Source organism: Triticum urartu, chromosome 6 (assembly GCF_003073215.2).
Source record: "Triticum urartu cultivar G1812 chromosome 6, Tu2.1, whole genome shotgun sequence".
Taxonomy (NCBI): Eukaryota; Viridiplantae; Streptophyta; class Magnoliopsida; order Poales; family Poaceae; genus Triticum; species Triticum urartu.
Genome location: NC_053027.1, coordinates 536,744,502 through 536,761,602, shown reverse-complemented (window position 1 = coordinate 536,761,602; position 17,101 = coordinate 536,744,502). Strand labels below are relative to the sequence as shown.

Genomic DNA, 17,101 nt, shown 5'->3' with positions numbered 1-17,101 from the left:
AAAATAATTGCCGTATTACAAGTTTGTTTTTTTTCTTGGGAACTTGGCCACATATAATGACACAATGCGAAGGTTTCCCTATTTTTTGATTTTTTTTGAATTTTTTATGCCCGTTTGAAAATGCGGTCAAAACGGCGGGCTTGACCGTTCCTAGCTAGTGGTTGAATCTTGGAAAACTTTTGGTGTTTCTCTGATTAAATAGATACTTATGTACCTAGAAATGATTTTTGTAAAAAATAAATAGCAAACTATGAGGCAGCTGCAGTTCAAATTTGACCCGCTTCCATCTGAATCGGCGGAAATTTGTCTTTTTCACGAGAGGTGGATCAAAACTTTTTACACCCAACCATTTGGTCAATTGTGCATTAAATATGTCCTAGTATTTTAGAAAATTGATTTGGTCCAATTTTGCAACAATTATTTGGTAGTTCCTTCACAAAAAAACCTCCTTTCGGGCACTCGGAAAATGAAAAATGGTTTTTTCGTCCAAAGAAAATGAAAACTTCCTTAGGCAACATTGTTTGCCATTCCAATATGCACCCTTGTGCACAATATGAGATCATTTGAACAAACTATGCCATGAATGTGGCCATAAGATTGATCATTTGGCTTGAAAGCCATGAATCTTCAGAAATGATAGCTCATTTTTGAGAACACTTTTTTAAAATAATTGCCGTATTACAAGTTTGTTATTTTTCTTGGGAACTTGGACACATATAATAACACAATGCGAAGGTTTCCCAATTTTTTGATTTTTTTTGAATTTTTTATGCCCATTTGAAAATGCGGTCAAAACGGCGGGCTTGACCGTTCCTAGCTAGTGGTTGAATCTTGGAAAACTTTTGGTGTTTCTCTGATTAAATAGATACTTATGTACCTAGAAATGATTTTTGTAAAAAACAAATAGCAAACTATGAGGCAGCTGCAGTTCAAATTTGACCCGCTTCCAGCTGAATCGGCGAAAATTTGTCTTTTTCACGAGAGGTGGATCAAAACTTTTTACACCCAACCATTTTGTCAATTGTGAATTAAATATGTCCTAGTATTTTAGAAAATTGATTTGGTCCAATTTTGCAACAATTATTTGGTAGTTCCTTCACAAAAAAACCTCCTTTCGGGCACTCGGAAAATGAAAAATGGTTTTTTTCGTCCAAAAAAAATGAAAACTTCCTTAGGCAACATTGTTTGCCATTCCAATATGCATCCTTGTGCACAATATGAGATCATTTGAACAAACTATGCCACGAATGTGGCCATAAGATTGATCATTTGGCTTGAAAGCCATGAATCTTCAGAGATGATAGCTCATTTCTGAGAACACGTTTTTAAAATAATTGTCGTATTACAAGTTTGTTATTTTTCCTGGGAACTTGGCCACATATAATGACACAATGCGAAGGTTTCCCAATTTTTTGATTTTTTTTTGAATTTTTTATGCCCGTTTCAAAATGCGGTCAAAACGGCGGGCTTGACCGTTCCTAGCTAGTGGTTGAATCTTGGAAAACTTTTGGTGTTTCTCTGATTAAATAGATACTTATGTACCTAGAAATGATTTTTGTAAAAAATAAATAGCAAACTATGAGGCAGCTGCAGTTCAAATTTGACCCGCTTCCAACTGAATCGGCGGAAATTTGTCTTTTTCACGAGAGGTGGATCAAAACTTTTTACACCCAACCGTTTTTTCAATTGTGCATTAAATATGTCCTAGTATTTTAGAAAATTGATCTGGTCCAATTTTGCAACAATTATTTGGTAGTTCCTTCACAAAAAAACCTCCTTTCGGGCACTCGGAAAATGAAAAATGGTTTTTTCGTCCAAAGAAAATGAAAACTTCCTTAGGAAACATTGTTTGCCATTGCAATATGCACCCTTGTGCACAATATGAGATCATTTGAACAAACTATGCCACGAATGTGGCCATAAGATTGATCATTTGGCTTGAAAGCCATGAATCTTCAGAGATGATAGCTCATTTCTGAGAACACTTTTTTAAAATAATTGCCGTATTACAAGTTTGTTATTTTTCATGGGAACTTGGCCACATATAATGACACGCCCATTGGCCATGTGCATTTCCCGTACCGCTAATCAAACACTTGTTTGCTAATTCATGTTTGAGCATCGATCGGTCTCCTCGTGAGAATCTTATGTTGTAATTTTCTTCCTAACACCAACCTGGGGAGTGCCCAACCCACTAGACATGCCTAGGCCGCCCAGAACACATGGCAACATTACGGTCACGCGGTGACCACGCGACGGGCATGCGAGTTTAGGTGCTCTAGAGTTGGTGCCCTCGGCCACCGCCCAAACCTCGACGTATTGCCACCAAACCATGTATTTATGATTAAATAGGTCCTTATGTAACTATAATTGATTTTTGGAAAAAATAAATAGCAAACTATGAGGCAGCTGCAGTTCAAATTTGACCCGCTTCCAAGTGAATCGGCGGAAATTTGTCTTTTTCACGAGAGGTGGATCAAAACTTTTTACACCCAACCATTTGATCAATTGTGCATTAAATTTGTCCTAGTATTTTAGAAAATTGATTTGGTCCAATTTTGCAACAATTATTTGGTAATTCCTTCACAAAAAAACCTCCTTTCGGGCACTCAGAAAATGAAAAATGGTTTTTTTCATCCAAAGAAAATGAAAACTTCCTTAGGCAACATTGTTTGCCATTCCAATATGCACCCTTGTGCACAATATGAGATCATTTGAACAAACTATGCCACGAATGTGGCCATAAGATTGATCATTTGGCTTGAAAGCCATGAATCTTCAGAGATGATAGCTCATTTCTGAGAACACTTTTTTAAAATAATTGTCGTATTACAAGTTTGTTATTTTTCTTGGGAACTTGGCCACATATAATGACACAATGCGAAGGTTTCCAAATTTTTTAATTTTTTTTGAATTTTTTATGCCCGTTTGAAAATGCGGTCAAAACGGCGGGCTTGACCGTTCCTAGCTAGTGGTTGAATCTTGGAAAAAATTTGGTGTTTCTCTGATTAAATAGATACTTATGTACCTAGAAATGATTTTTGTAAAAAATAAATAGCAAACTATGAGGCAGCTGCAGTCCAAATTTGACCCGCTTCCAGCTGAATCGGCGGAAATTTGTCTTTTTCACGAGAGGTGGATCAAAACTTTTTACACCCAAACATTTGGTCAATTGTGCATTAAATATGTCCTAGTATTTTAGAAAATTGATTTAGTACAATTTTGCAACAAATATATTATAGGTCCTTCACAATAAAACTCATTTTGGGCACTCAAAAATGGAAAATGAATTTTTCGTCCAAGGAAAATGAAAACTCCCTTAGGCAACATTGTTTGGAATTCCAAGATGCACAATTGTGCACAATATGAGATCATTTGAACAAATATTTGAATGGACTTTCACAAAAAAACTCATTTTGAGCACTGAAAAAGGAATGAATTTTTTTATCTTGAATCGATCACGACCAATTTATATGGTCATATGGTCATCAAATGGTTTGCTGCATTCTGATTGGACCATGGGCATATCACGCGGATCACGCATCAACCACCGTAGGATGCTTCCGGATCCAACGGCCCAAACCCACCCAAGCCGAAACCCTAGGTCTGTCCTCATGGACATTTTCCACCCCCCCCCCCACGCCCGCCTCCATTCTTTCTCTCATTCCTCCCTCCCCCGCCTCCATTCTTTCGCTGCAGATCCGCCACCCACCCCAATCCCTCACCCCGATCCAGATCGACAACGACGGCCCCACGTCGCCGCCCCCTCCTTCCCCATCCCGCCGCCAGTTACCAGTAGTACGACACACGCCTCAGCCCCGGCCTCGTCACGGCGGGCCAGGACCATGGGCGCCGCCGCCGCGGGCCGCCTACTAGTACAATCTCCATCTCGCGCGCCGGGATGAGCGCCAGGGCCGGGCCGGATCCCAACTCCGAGAAGTCGGTCGCATGGCCGGACCTCTGGGGAAGCCTCGAGCGGGCCGGCGCCCTCGCCACGGAGCTCGCCGCCGCGGCGGAGGAACGGGCACGCCTAGCGCGCCGCCTCGAGGCCGCGCTCGAGGTGAGAATGCTTCTCGCTCGCTCGCTTTGCTTCCGCCCCGCTCGTCGCGCCCCCTTTTGTCGAGCGTGGCCTGATCCTGCTGCTGCTGCTGCAGGTGAGGAGGGAGTCGGTGCGGCAGGGCGCGGCGCTGGACGAGCTGAGCCGGCAGCTGGAGCGGCGACGGGCGCGCGTGGACGAGCTCGCTGTCGCCAGGCGGAGGGCCGCCGAGGGCGTGGAATGGTGCAAGGAGCAGATGCAGGCGCAGATCGAGTGGGTGCTGCCGCTCTCCAGGGCCCTCGCCGCCGCGCACCGCCAAGTGCAGGTACCTGCGCGCCCACCCGTTTCTTCCTCTCCACACGACACCGGAATGCATTGGGTATTCTAGCTGCCTGCGTTTGGTCCAATATCTAATCCGTCTCCTCCTGATTGATCGTAGGAAGCCAAAGAGTTGAAATCCGCGGAGAAGGCGCGGCTTGGGGATCTGCAGAGGCTGCTCAGGACGAGGCAGCAGTCCATGGTAGCCCAGGTCGCCGCCCTGTACCCTGTCAGGGTCTTCCGAGACCTGCCGACTGCAGAGAACCACCATTCCCGTACCAATGGTGAGAATTCAGTACTCATGTGCCTCCCCTGAATCGTGATGCCTTCCTGCATTTAGGCAGGCTTCAGCAGTAGAATTAACAAGCATTGACAAATACTGGAGTTGCTTGTTCAAATTTATCTCCAGCATTGACAAATACCATTGACAAATTTATCTCCAGCATTGACAAATTTATCTCAAGCATTAACAAGCATTAACAAGCATTGACAAGCTTTGTGATTACAGTTTGACTGTATCTCCAGCATTGACTAATACCATTGCTTGTTCAAATTTATACTGGAGTTGCTTGTTCAACATTGATAAAATGTCATTGCTTGTTTAAGGACTCCACTAAGCTGGACAAATGTATTAATCCACAATAAATCTCCAAGCATTATGTGCAAGAAATTTCTTATATTATGGGACGGAGGGAGTAGTAAAATCTCCTTGATCATGCAGAAGCTTATTAACAGATTAGGCACAAACATTATGTGTTAAGAGGGCCCTGCAGTTATATTTTGGCTGCCTTTTGCTCCTTCATTTTTGTGTGTTTGAAAATCAGTACAACTGACATGCTTTACTTCTTCCACGTGAAGTGATTGCTAAAAATGACAGGGATGAGATCCAGCGCCAAGAATGATGCATAGCTTAACTGCTGTCGTAGTCTATTTGTAACTGGGAATACCTTTCTAGACTCCAACCTTCATAGTTCTTGTTGATTCATCTTGCTAGCAACTGAGTAGCGCTTTTGCATACTTCTATCAACAGCTCAATGCCACCAAATTTTTTTGCCGTTCTTCTCTATTATACAGCATCTGTTATACATCATACAGTGCCGAGCTCAGCATACACCAACCATTGTACAAACATATCATGATTGATAGGAAACTTTTGAACCTGCACTATGTCACCTTGTTTTCCAGATGCGCAATAGACGCCGTCGTCCTGTACTATAATAGTGTCTTATTGGGTTTCAGTTTGTTTTGCTATGTACAATGCTTTCACTGGAAATGTGGAACGATCTATTCTGCCGTATGATTACAATTGCATTAGTATTATTGGATTTGTTAATCAGTGCCTACATGTTAGATCAGCTTGATTTTGAGATGCAGCAAGACTCTGATGTTTCTGAATTCTGATGTGAGAGCATGTATACATCAGTACGACTTTGCATGCATATTTTATTGACTAGGTATATACGTGTTGATGGTCTGTTCCTCTAGTTTTCTGATGTGCAGGTTTATTTGGATCCACTGAACCTTTGCAGGGCTAATCTTTCAAGTTTGTATATACATAGATAGGTTTTCTGAAAGTGTGACTGCACAGTATTGAGAAGTAATCAAGTTTCCTGTAGTTTTTATCAGAACCACGACCACTGGCTCAATGCCGACCCGGCCGTCGTCATCACCTTGGAGGACGACGAGGACGCCGCAGGCGCAGTCGGCCTTGGCAGCGGCTTCCACCACTACCACGTCATCGTCACCTACCAGGTCCATGATGGCGTCTGGTCCGTTGAGTCCTTCTGCAGCCGCTGCCGCTGCTCCTTCCACAGCTTGGGTGGGACTCGTCGGATCGGCCTCCTTATTTCCCATTTCAGGTAGTACATCCTTCTTGCTCGAATCTACTATTTGATCTGCCTGCACATCTCTCGCTCCAGCGCAGAATTGATGGGTTCTTCCTGGATTCTTGTGTAATGAGCTCTTCTTTTTTTAGTACTTCTGTAATGGTATTCAGAAATAAAATTCATATGTTTCTACATATGTTCTTTTAGATAAGTATGTCAATACATAACTAGTAATGTAAATGGTGTGACGCAGTTCTAAAGATAAATGCAAATAGCTTGTGAATGTCAATCTCATGTATCAGGGTCCTGTTCTTGTAAACCTTATGTAAAGCTAAAATTCTTGTTGTGTGCAGGGTAGCTAGTGATGCAGCAAACCAAGCAATAGCAGGCACACCAAGCAGCAGCAGGAGGAGGGTGTCTCTCGAACGTCGCCGCTGCCACTCATTGCTACTCTCACTGATAATGATGGATGATCGATGTTAGTTTAGCTCGGCCGCTATTATTTTAGCTCCTTGGTAGTCCCTCCCTCTCTTGCAAGCGTGTAGAAATAGAAATGGTAGCTGTAGTCCCATGTAGTTGTAGTTCCTGTACTCGGTCTGCCCTTTGTTGCTTCATTTCTATGTTAATTCAGTCTCTGTTGAATGTATCTACTGTTTACTGTTGTGGCTATTGAAAGAATCCTTTGTGTTGAAAGAAATAAAATGGTTTGGATACATACGTACATGCTGAGATGTAAGTTGGAATAGCCATCTGTCCTTGTGATGTCAAGCTTCTAAATGCATGTTGCGGAGGCCCAAAATAGACTGGATTGAAAAAGGGCCGAGGCCCCAAAAAGAAATGAATTATAGAAGGCTACGTCCTAGAAAATAAAATGGGCCAGGCCCATGAACCCAACAAAAAATTGATGGAAAAAACACAAATAGGCTGAATTAATGGGCTCGGCCCATGTAAAACCCCCAATTGGACCGGGCTGATTTTAACTAACGACCTTTTCAATTCGTTGCAATTTTGCCACGTCAGATTGCCACGTCGGATCCGACATGGCCTGGGGAGAGAGCTAGTGACCAAAACAGAAGGTCATAGTATCAACGACCTTCTGTTAAAGGTCGCTATAGTCAGTTTACGATGCCCAACTTTTGACCTTATGTTTTTGGTCACAAAAAGGTCATAAATGGAAATTTGTGACCATTCAGTGACCAATAGTGGTGGTCATAAGTTGACATATTTCTTGTAGTGGGCTTTCGCCCGTGTGAAGGTGCAATGGGCCAAGCTGGATGCAGTGAAGCTGATTAAGGAAGGGCCGCCGGCGGGCAAGGAGCATCGCCACCCCGAGATGCACTATGAGGGTGTCCTAAAGGGTGCCCGTCTCGTAGCGGACAAGTGTACCAAAGATACAATATTTGAGTAAACCCGCTCGTGTTATCTTGTATTCATGAAAACTTGTTCATATGCGCTATGCAAGGCTTGTTTGAATTTAATATATTACCTTTTGTTCGGTTGTTTATCAAATCAGGGAGATGGCTAGTCGTCGGCTTCTGCCCCCATGCCACGAGTGCTGGGCTGTTCGGGATAAACCTGAGCACTATTGTTCCCATTTTTGGGTCCTTCGAGGGAGGTGCTCAGCACAACGAACAAGGCAATCAGACTATAATGCGTTATCGCTCTCACTTAGCCATAGAATTCTATAATTTTAAATTTTGGTGAAGCCCCTAGTGTTCGGAAGGCCGAACTCGGGGCGCGATACATGCCTTAAGACGGACAGGGCCGACTCCTCGCTCTAAGCGGCATAAGTTTTAGGGACTCGAAAACCTCTCGAACAACGACCAGTCTCTCGCCTTATCATGACAGTCAGTTTTAGCTTTCTCTACTGAGGTGCTTAGCCCAGCTGAACCGGGGCACAATCGCAGTAGTTCTCCCAGTGCTACCTTAGCCGATATAGCGGAACGTAAGGTACCAAAACATGGGAGCCGGGCAAACCCAACTATTGACCAAAGACATGATTCGGAGCTGATGCATATAATGCTATAAGTTCGGGGTGCCGCACTTGTGAAAGTGTTCGGACTTCTCACACCATATTGTGGGGTACTTAAGCCCCTGGTGTATTGGCCGTAGCAAAGTGTACGGTCGCAAGGTGTCAATAATGAACACACACACACATATATATATATATAAGAATGTAATAAAAGCCTTAATGCAATGCATTGTTTATTAAAAAACATGCGTTAGAGCAGAATGATACAGGTAGTGCGATAAGCAAAAAGTAGGACTATGTCCCCTCCAAGGGCAGGCTGAGGAATAATATTAAAGCAAGTATTTCACTCATTATCGTAATCCACCTGGGAGTTCCGTGGTGTGATGTAGCTTTTTGCCTCCTTGGTTGCTGCATCATGTGTTCGGCAATCATGGTGCCGAACAGGGTATCCAGAGATTAATGTCCTGAAAGAGAGAAAAATATCAAAACGGGAAGCCCCTAGTGCGGTTTAAGCCGCGTCTTGGGGCGTGCCACAGTCGTGCCCCCTCCCTACCTGTGCCCATGGTATTTTTAATGCGTAATTATGTACACGTGGCACGAGTTTCGCCGTTTGGCTTGGGCCAGTGTGGGGGTCGCATTGTTATGCGAGCTCGGAACGTGCCAGGCGGTCCTGTTGCCGATTACTCCGGGCGCGCTTGAAGGTGTTCGGGTCTTTAAACGCCGAACTAGTGGATTGCCTTAAGAGGCTGCTTTGCGCTTCTGCTACGAGGGCCGCAGTGTGCTCCTCCGTTCGAAGAGAGTGCTCCCATTAACTATAATGACCCCTGAGGTCCTGGCATCTTGAGCTTGAGGTATGCATAATGCGGTACCGCATTGAATCTCGCAAATGTGGTTCGTCCGAGCAGTGCATGATAACCACTGCGGAACGGGACTATATCGAAGATTAACTCTTCGCTTTGGAAGTTATCCGGGGATCCGAAGACCACTTCCAGTGTGACTGAGCCTGTGCAATGGGCCTCTACACCTGGTATGACGCCTTTAAATGTCATTTTTGTGGGTTTCATCCTTGAGGGGTCTATACCCATTTTGCGCACCGTGTCCTGGTAAAGCAGGTTCGGGCTGCTGCCGCCATCCATGAGGACTCGGGTGAGGTGAAATCTGTCAATAATTGGGTCTAAGACCAGTGCGGCGAATCCGCCATGACGGATACTAGTGGGGTGGTCCCTGCGATCGAAGGTGATCGGACAGGAGGACCATGGGTTGAACTTTGGGGCGACTGGCTCCAACGCATATACGTCCCTGAGCGCATGCTTCCGCTCCCTCTTAGGGATGTGGGTTGCGTATATCATGTTCACCGTCCGTACTTGTGGGGGGAACCTCTTCTGTCCTCCGGTATTCGGCTGCCGGGGCTCCTCCTCGTCATCGCTATGTGGCCCTTTATCTTTGTTTTCGGCAATTAACTTGCCGGCCTGCTTGAACACCCAACAATCCCTATTGGTGTGGTTGGCTGGCTTGTCGGGGGTGCCGTGTATTTGACACGAGCGATCGAGTATACGGTCCAAACTGGACGGTCCTAGAGTGCTTCTTTTAAATGGCTTTTTCCGCTGACCGGGTTTAGAGCCTTTGTATCCGGCATTGACTGCCGTATCCTCGGTATTGTTGCTGTTAATCCGGCGCTTATGTTTTTTGCAACGTGACCTGCTACTGCCGTCCTTGGTATCCTAAGTACCATGGTTCTTTGATATGTTATTACTGCGAGCCAGCCAGCTGTCTTCTCCCGCACAAAAGCGGGTCACGAGTGTTGTGAGGGCTGCCATAGATTTCGGCTTTTCCTGACCAAGGTGCCGGGCTAGCCACTCGTCGTGGATGTTGTGCTTGAAAGCTGCTAGAGCCTCTGTATCCGGACAGTCGACGATTTGATTTTTCTTTGTTAGGAACCGTGTCCAGAATTGCCTGGCCGATTCATCTGGCTGCTGAATTATGTGGCTCAAGTCATCGGCATCTGGTGGTCGCACATAAGTGCCCTGAAAGTTGTCGAGGAATGCGGCTTCCAGATCTTCCCAACAGCTAATGGACTCTGTTGGCAAGCTATTGAGACAATGCCGAGCTGGTCCTTTGAGTTTGAGTGGGAGGTATTTAATGGCGTGTAGATCATCACCGCGTGCCATGTGGATATGCAGGAGGAAATCCTCGATCCATACCGCAGGATCTGTTGTGCCATCGTATGATTCTATATTTACGGGTTTGAAACCCTCTGGGATTTGATGATCCATTACTTCGTCTGTGAAGCATAAGGGGTGTGCGACGCCTCTATACTGGGCTATATCGCGACGCAGCTCCAATGAGTCTTGCCCGCTGTGTTCGTCCCGGCCGGATTTACTTTTACTGTATCCGGCGTGACGTTTATCGTCTCGCATAGTGGCGCGCCCTCATGATCCGTAGATCGATCTTGCATGTTTTGCTTTGTCCTCCAATACGTCTCGCAGGTCTGGCGTGTTTCCCCATGCCTTTTTATTTGAATGGTGTCGGGGTGCAGGCTAAGCTATTGGCTAGAATGCCTCTCTATCGCGGCCACAAGGTGGCCGATCAGCCGCGTCATACGCTTCTTCCTCCAGTCGGGGTAGCAACCTGCATTTTGGGTAACTCTTGGAGGGGCGTTCGAGTTTATATTCCTCGGCCGCGAGGACTTCAGTCCATCTGTCAGCTAGCAGATCTTGATCAGCTTGAAGCTGCTGCTGCTTTTTCTTAAGGCTATTTGTCGTGGCTATAAGCCAGCGCTTGAAGTGCTCTTGTTCGACGGGATCCTCTGGCACGACGAATTCATCATCGTTGAGGCTTGCCTCATCTTCGGAGGGGGGCATGTAATTATCTTCCTCCGCCTCTCCATCTGCCGCTCTCTCTAGAGGGCTGGCCTCTCCATCCTCCTGTCCTAGATCGTGCTGGAGGGGATTGTTGCCATCTTCGGCACTATTCGAAGTGTTATTATCTCCTGTGCTGGTATCACCACTTTTGCTTTGGCGGGACTTAGCGGCTGACGTCGGCGCTTGGGTTGCTTCTTGGAGGGGTCATCCTCCGCTGTCTCATCGTCATTGCCTTCTTTGGGTGTGTCCACCATGTATATATTGTATGATGAGGTGGCTGTCAAGTGCCCTGTGGGCGGTGGTTCCTCTTCGTCTCCCGCATCATCGTCCATACCATCAATGTCTTCGGAGTCGAAGTCGAGCATGTCGGTTAAGTCGTTGATAGTGGCTACTGAGTGGGTGGTGGGTGGGCGTCGAATTTCTTTGTCGTCTGCATCCCAATCCTGCCGGTCATAATCCGGCCAGGACTCTCCTGACAAAGAGAGAGACCTTAGTGAATTCAGTATGTCGCCGAAGGGAGAGTGCTGAAAGATAGCCGCGGCAGTGAACTCCATGATTGGCGCCCAATCGGATTCGATTGGCAGGGGCGCGGATGGTTCAGAGTTCGGAGGAGAGTCCGGCAATGTGGAGTCACGGGCCTCGTGAAGGATAAGGTTGGTGTTCGGCTCGATCGCCATTGAGGCTGCAGCCTCCGCGGCGGGGTCTAGCCACCCGCCCTCGGTCGGCACAGTTGGCTCCGAATTAAAGGTCGGAGCGGATGCGGGTGCAGCCTCTAGGGCACTGTTCGGTGGCAGAGCTAAATCATGCCCATCGTGATAGTGCGGCGCACTCGGCAGGGGCTCGAATCCGTCGAAGATCAAGTCTCCGCGGATATCGGCCATGTAGTTTAAGCTTCCAAACCTGACCTGATGGCCAGGGGCGTAGCTTTCAATCTGCTCCAGATGGCCAAGCGAATTGGCCCGCAGTGCAAAGCCGCCGAATACAAAAATCTATCCGGGGAGAAAAGTCTCACCCTTGACTGCATGGCTAACGATGATCGAAGGAGCCATCAAGCCTGATGATGACGACACAGAGGAACTCTCAATGAAAGCACCAATGTCAGTGTCAAAACCGGCGGATCTCGGGTAGGGGTCCCGAACTATGCGACTAAGGCGGATGGTAACAAGAGGCAGGGGACACGATATTTTACCCAGGTTCGGGCCCTCTTGATGGAGGTAAAACCCTACATCCTGCTTGATTTATTCTTGATGATATGAGTATTACAAGAGTAGATCTAGCACGAGATCGGAGAGGCTAAACCCTAGAAGCTAGCCTATGGTATGATTGTATATTGTCCTACGGACTAAAAACCCTCCGGTTTATATAGACACCAGAGAGGGTTAGGGTTACACAAGGTCAGTTACAAAGGAGGAGATATCCATATCTGTACTGCCTAGCTTGCCTTCCACGCCAAGTAGAGTCCCATCCGAACACGAGACGAAGTCTTCAATCTTGTATCTTCATAGTCCAACAGTCCGGCTGTTCGGAGACCCCCTAATCCAGGACTCCCTCAGTGGATGACACAAAAGCCAACAAAAAGAAGCATCTACCTTATCTAAATGGGAAAGAAAGCAAGACAGTAGCATTTCTCAAATGGTGGCATTGATTAATATTAACATAGAGATTATATTAACAATAAAATTCGTTAAACATGTAATTTGCTTTTAAGTGTGGCATTGCATCAATTTTTCAGCGCCATTATTAGAGGGCGTTTGTTTACAGGGACATTTTGGTGTAGGGACTAAAAAAACTCTGTGTCAGTCCGATCTAAACCAAAGAGGAGGGACTTTTTTAGGGACTAAAAGTGGGCATTTGGGACTAAAGAAAGAAGACCCCGAGGGAGTCTTTTTGTGACTTTTTCCAACAGTTGCCCCTGCCACGCATCGCACCTTGTCTCTATTAGTTCATTACTAGGGGTAACATGGTCTTTTAGCATGTCATTTAATAACCTCTAGTCCATGTTTAGTCCCTGGAACCCAGCAGGTAGGGACTAGGGAGTTTTTAACCAAACAGGGCCTTAGATTAACAACAGCTAATGAGTTGCACGGGACAGTGGACGAACCAGAACCATGTGCATCTACCGATGTATTGTGGTCATGCACAGTCTGTTGCAACAAAGAACAAACAACCAAGGAGCATATTTGTGTTGGTCCCAGTTTTGTTATCTTTAGACGCCTTTCCCTATGTGAGTGCAACAAATCTAGTCCTGCTCAAATTCTACAGTCTTGTCCCTTCCTTTCCTTTTTGAAAAAGTACGTTCGTCCCTTCCTTTCCTCTTTGAACCACGTCCTAGATTTATGTGATACAACTTTCCCCACTACTTTCCCCCATTCCTTTCCTCTTTGAACCACGTCCTAGATTAATGCTATACAACTTTCCCCCTTCATTTCCTTTTTGAACCACGTCCTAGATTCATGCTATATACAACTTTTCCCACTACTTTCCCCCACTCCTTTCCTCTATGAACCACGTCCTAGATTCATGCTATACATGCAGCTAGAGCAATGCATGTGCAGTAAGTAAATTATACCTTAAGGTTCTTGGGGCGTGGTTCGGTGGGCGACAGGACGGCGGCGAAGAAGAAGGGGTCGGAGGCCCTCCCGCGCCACCGCTAGGTGGAAAGTGAACAGCTAAAAATGTGGATGTCTCCAGAGCAACTTTAGATCTGGAGAGGGCGAGAGAGTGTGAAGAGAGCAACTAGAAGCGCTGAGGCTCCAGCGGGAGAGGGCGAGAGAGTGTGAAGAGAGCAACTACAAGCGCTGAGGCTCCAGCGTGTATATATATACTGGAGAGAGAGTGTGAAGAGTGCAAACCCTAGAAAACATTTCTACCAGTCAAAGAATCCTCCTGGCACAAATTATGCTCAAGGGTAGTTATCGAACCCGAGACCTCAAGTTTGATGAGCGAACACGCTAACCAGCTACACAACCCTCCCGTTATGTTCAACGAGAGGGAAATAACCTTTTATACATTCCTACATTCGTGTGACATGCATGTCGTGTTTGTTTTGTGTGTGGGAGTCATTGGGATTTCAATCATAATCGTGTCATGTGGCTTTGGTGGTAAGACTATCCACAGTCGTGCAAAAATAATGCAGCCTTAGTCACCTTACCTCTCTCCACGTAGTACATTGGGTCCCACCAGTCAGAGGGTGAAACAAACAAATCAGTAAGAAAAATTAAAAGCGCCAGCAGTGTATCTTACCTCACACATCTCGCTACTGCTCGGGAACACTGTCCAATTGATCCCTCTGTTCGCTCACGTACTATTTTAAGTGAATCCTTATTATAACATGCACACAAATTTTGGGCACTTGTATTCGACTTAAGTCAGTGTGCCACCGTATCTCGTATACTTACTACTCCCTCCGTCTAGGTGTAATAAGTCACGTTAGAAGGTGCAATGGGACCAAGGTGCGTGTGTGTGTGTGCGTGTGTGTTTAACACCATGTATGTGTTAGAGAGAGCGACAGATCGACCTACTCCTACATTGAGATGTTGTGTAGTGTATGATTTTAGCCGCGAGAGTCGGTGCATCCTCTCATTTCCGGGCGTGTCCGGTAGGGACATGCGGACAGCTGCCACGCCCGCTCCTGACGAGCCTGGCCCACCCAAAGCCCCTCCATCACCCGCGTGCGCTTCCCGCCCGAAACGGTCAGTGCCGCTCCAATGAATCGGTGCCGCATTCATGCCCGGGCAGAGCGGACGCGACCTCTCACTGGCGCAAGAGTGATGGTTGCTTCGTCCATCCAACTTACTGCTGGGTCTATGTGATTTGACGGCTCATTGGTCTTTATTACTGAGGTGGTAGGACTGCTGGATGTCCCACGCTTTCGGCGAAAGGAGGTATACTACTACTAGATTACAATTTTCTCCATTCTTACAGCAGAGGCGTGCAAGAGCAGTGAAAACACGCAGGCTCAGTGATTACATGGCCCACCTCACACTATCACCGTGCGACACCTAACTCTTTACATAGTACTCCCTTCGTTCCTAAATATTAGTAGATGAGTCCCCACGCGTTGGCGCGGAACAGCGGTATATCTCTCTGCGCAAAATTATCGATTTCATAGAACAAAAAAACTCTATAACCGCATGACAAATGTGGTAGCCAAACTAAATAAACTCACATCATCATTTAGATCATCCCACATAAGGAGAAAAGATCAGCCAACTCCTACTGCATAATGGGATTATATTTTTCTTTTTCACATGTTAATGGGACTTAAAAGCTCACTTACATGCATGTTACGGTGCATGCTTGCATACAGACATTTTGATGTGATTTAAAACCCACTCACATGCATGTGGCATGGTATTTCTGCATGCTTGCATGTGGCTTAGTGCGGAGCCTCTCAACATCAAGATCAGGCGGCTATTATGGACTGATTTACTTCATCTAACGGTTACATCAATTTTGATGACGTGGATCAAGGAGAGGATAGAGAATTCCTAGTAGTGGGGGACTAGCTATTACTAGTACATATAAGTCTTTGTAGAGATTCCACTACATACGGAACAAAATGAATGTATCTACACTTAAAATGCATCTATATACATCCGCATGTGGTTCATGGTGAAATCTCTACAAAGACTTATATTTAGGAACGGAGGAAGTACTAGTATAGTACGTACTGTAATTTATCAGCAAGATAAATTTGTACAATGCTATGAAGCTTCCAGCTTCTGTTACATGTATCTTGCGTCCAAGGTTGCACGTTGCAACATTTCATCAAATACAAAGGAGACTAACATGCATGCTATTGCATCTCAATGATTGACAGATCATAGAAAATATGTACTCCCTCCGTTCCAAAATAAGTTTCTCAACTTTGTGCAAACTTTAGTACAAAGTTGTACTACTACTAAAGTTGACACTTATTTTGGAACAGAGGCAGCTAAAGAAAATATGATCCATGCAGTCCCTAGCCCTTGAACCGTGAACCCTGACTAGGCTTCAATTTACTAGCAATGTTCGAGCTTCCTAATAAATGAAGTTTGCAACCTTTTAACCATCGGATCATTTTGTGCAGTTTCACCAAAATCGAGATGAGCATCCCTGTGGCAAAGAAATTGAACAAGCATGATTAGAATAAGATTACTGGGACTAGTTGATGAGACATAAACTCATCACAAATACAGTACGTAGAAGCCAGTAGAGGTATGTGCGGGGCAAAGAAGTAGAGAAATATCCACAGGGAGTGATGTGGGCAGCTGGAGCAGTGGTGCAAGCCGGCTGTAAAGGGAGTTGTACCTGAGGGACGTAGCTCAACCTTGAGGCGGGCAGCGGGAGGCGGCAACTGCCCACGTCGCGGCAGTGAGGAAGGGACGAAGGCAACCTCACCGGCTTTGTCAGAGAGAACGGCGGGGACCCCTGGTCGGGATGTGCCGACAGTGGGTTTTCGCCGTCGGCGACGGCCACCGCATCTACACTAAGCATCCACCCCTTCCCCAAGAGGAGGTGATCTGCCGGGATGTTAGAGATGTGGCCACAATCATTTTGTGCGAGAGAGTGTGAAGAGAGCAACCCTAGCAAGCAACCGTGTAGGCTGGCCCGTCTTGACTATGTATATAGTGGAGCGGTTTCCTTTTCTCTCCATATGAACCTATCATATTGCGTACGTGCCACTAAAGAAAAAAAACTTTATTTATAAATGACGCGGCACCTACTACTCGGTCTCCTATAACCTTGCACTTGGCATCTCCAAAATATTAACCTTGCGATTGGCTCTTCGCCTCTTTGGGAAGTAGAGCAATAATGGTAGTGCAGTATATATCGTTCTGGCTATATGTGACCGAATGAATTGCTGCACGTCCACCACATGGGCGAGGGTCAAGGGGCGAGGGAGAGTGCTACATACGGAGCAAAATGAGTGAATCTACACTCTAAAATACGTCTATATACATCAGTGTTTGGAGTATGTACTAGTAGTTCATATTGAAATCTACTAAAGGACATATATATTCCAAACAATATGATATAATCTATATAACCAAGGTAATAGGGACGAGGAGTAAACGGAGGGAGTAGTAAATTTTTCTCCTCGTCC

General features: G+C 45.8%; 1 protein-coding gene across 3 annotated transcripts; it reads left to right on the top strand.

The window, feature by feature from the left end:
- Nucleotides 1-3,648: 3,648 nt before the first annotated feature.
- On the top strand, nt 3,649-6,892 carry LOC125512744. Of its 3 annotated transcripts, XM_048677836.1 has the most exons (5): nt 3,649-4,060; nt 4,155-4,361; nt 4,476-4,638; nt 5,971-6,213; nt 6,534-6,892. In XM_048677836.1, the coding sequence occupies exons 1-5, from the start codon at nt 3,902-3,904 to the stop codon at nt 6,536-6,538; spliced, it is 777 nt and encodes a 258-aa protein (XP_048533793.1). In that variant the 5' UTR covers nt 3,649-3,901; the 3' UTR covers nt 6,539-6,892. The 3 variants fall into 3 exon arrangements, with proteins under 3 accessions (XP_048533793.1, XP_048533792.1, XP_048533794.1); XM_048677835.1 differs by lacking the exon at nt 6,534-6,892 and having other exon boundaries at nt 5,971-6,512; XM_048677837.1 differs by lacking the exons at nt 5,971-6,213; nt 6,534-6,892 and adding an exon at nt 5,213-5,521.
- Nucleotides 6,893-17,101: the final 10,209 nt, after the last annotated feature.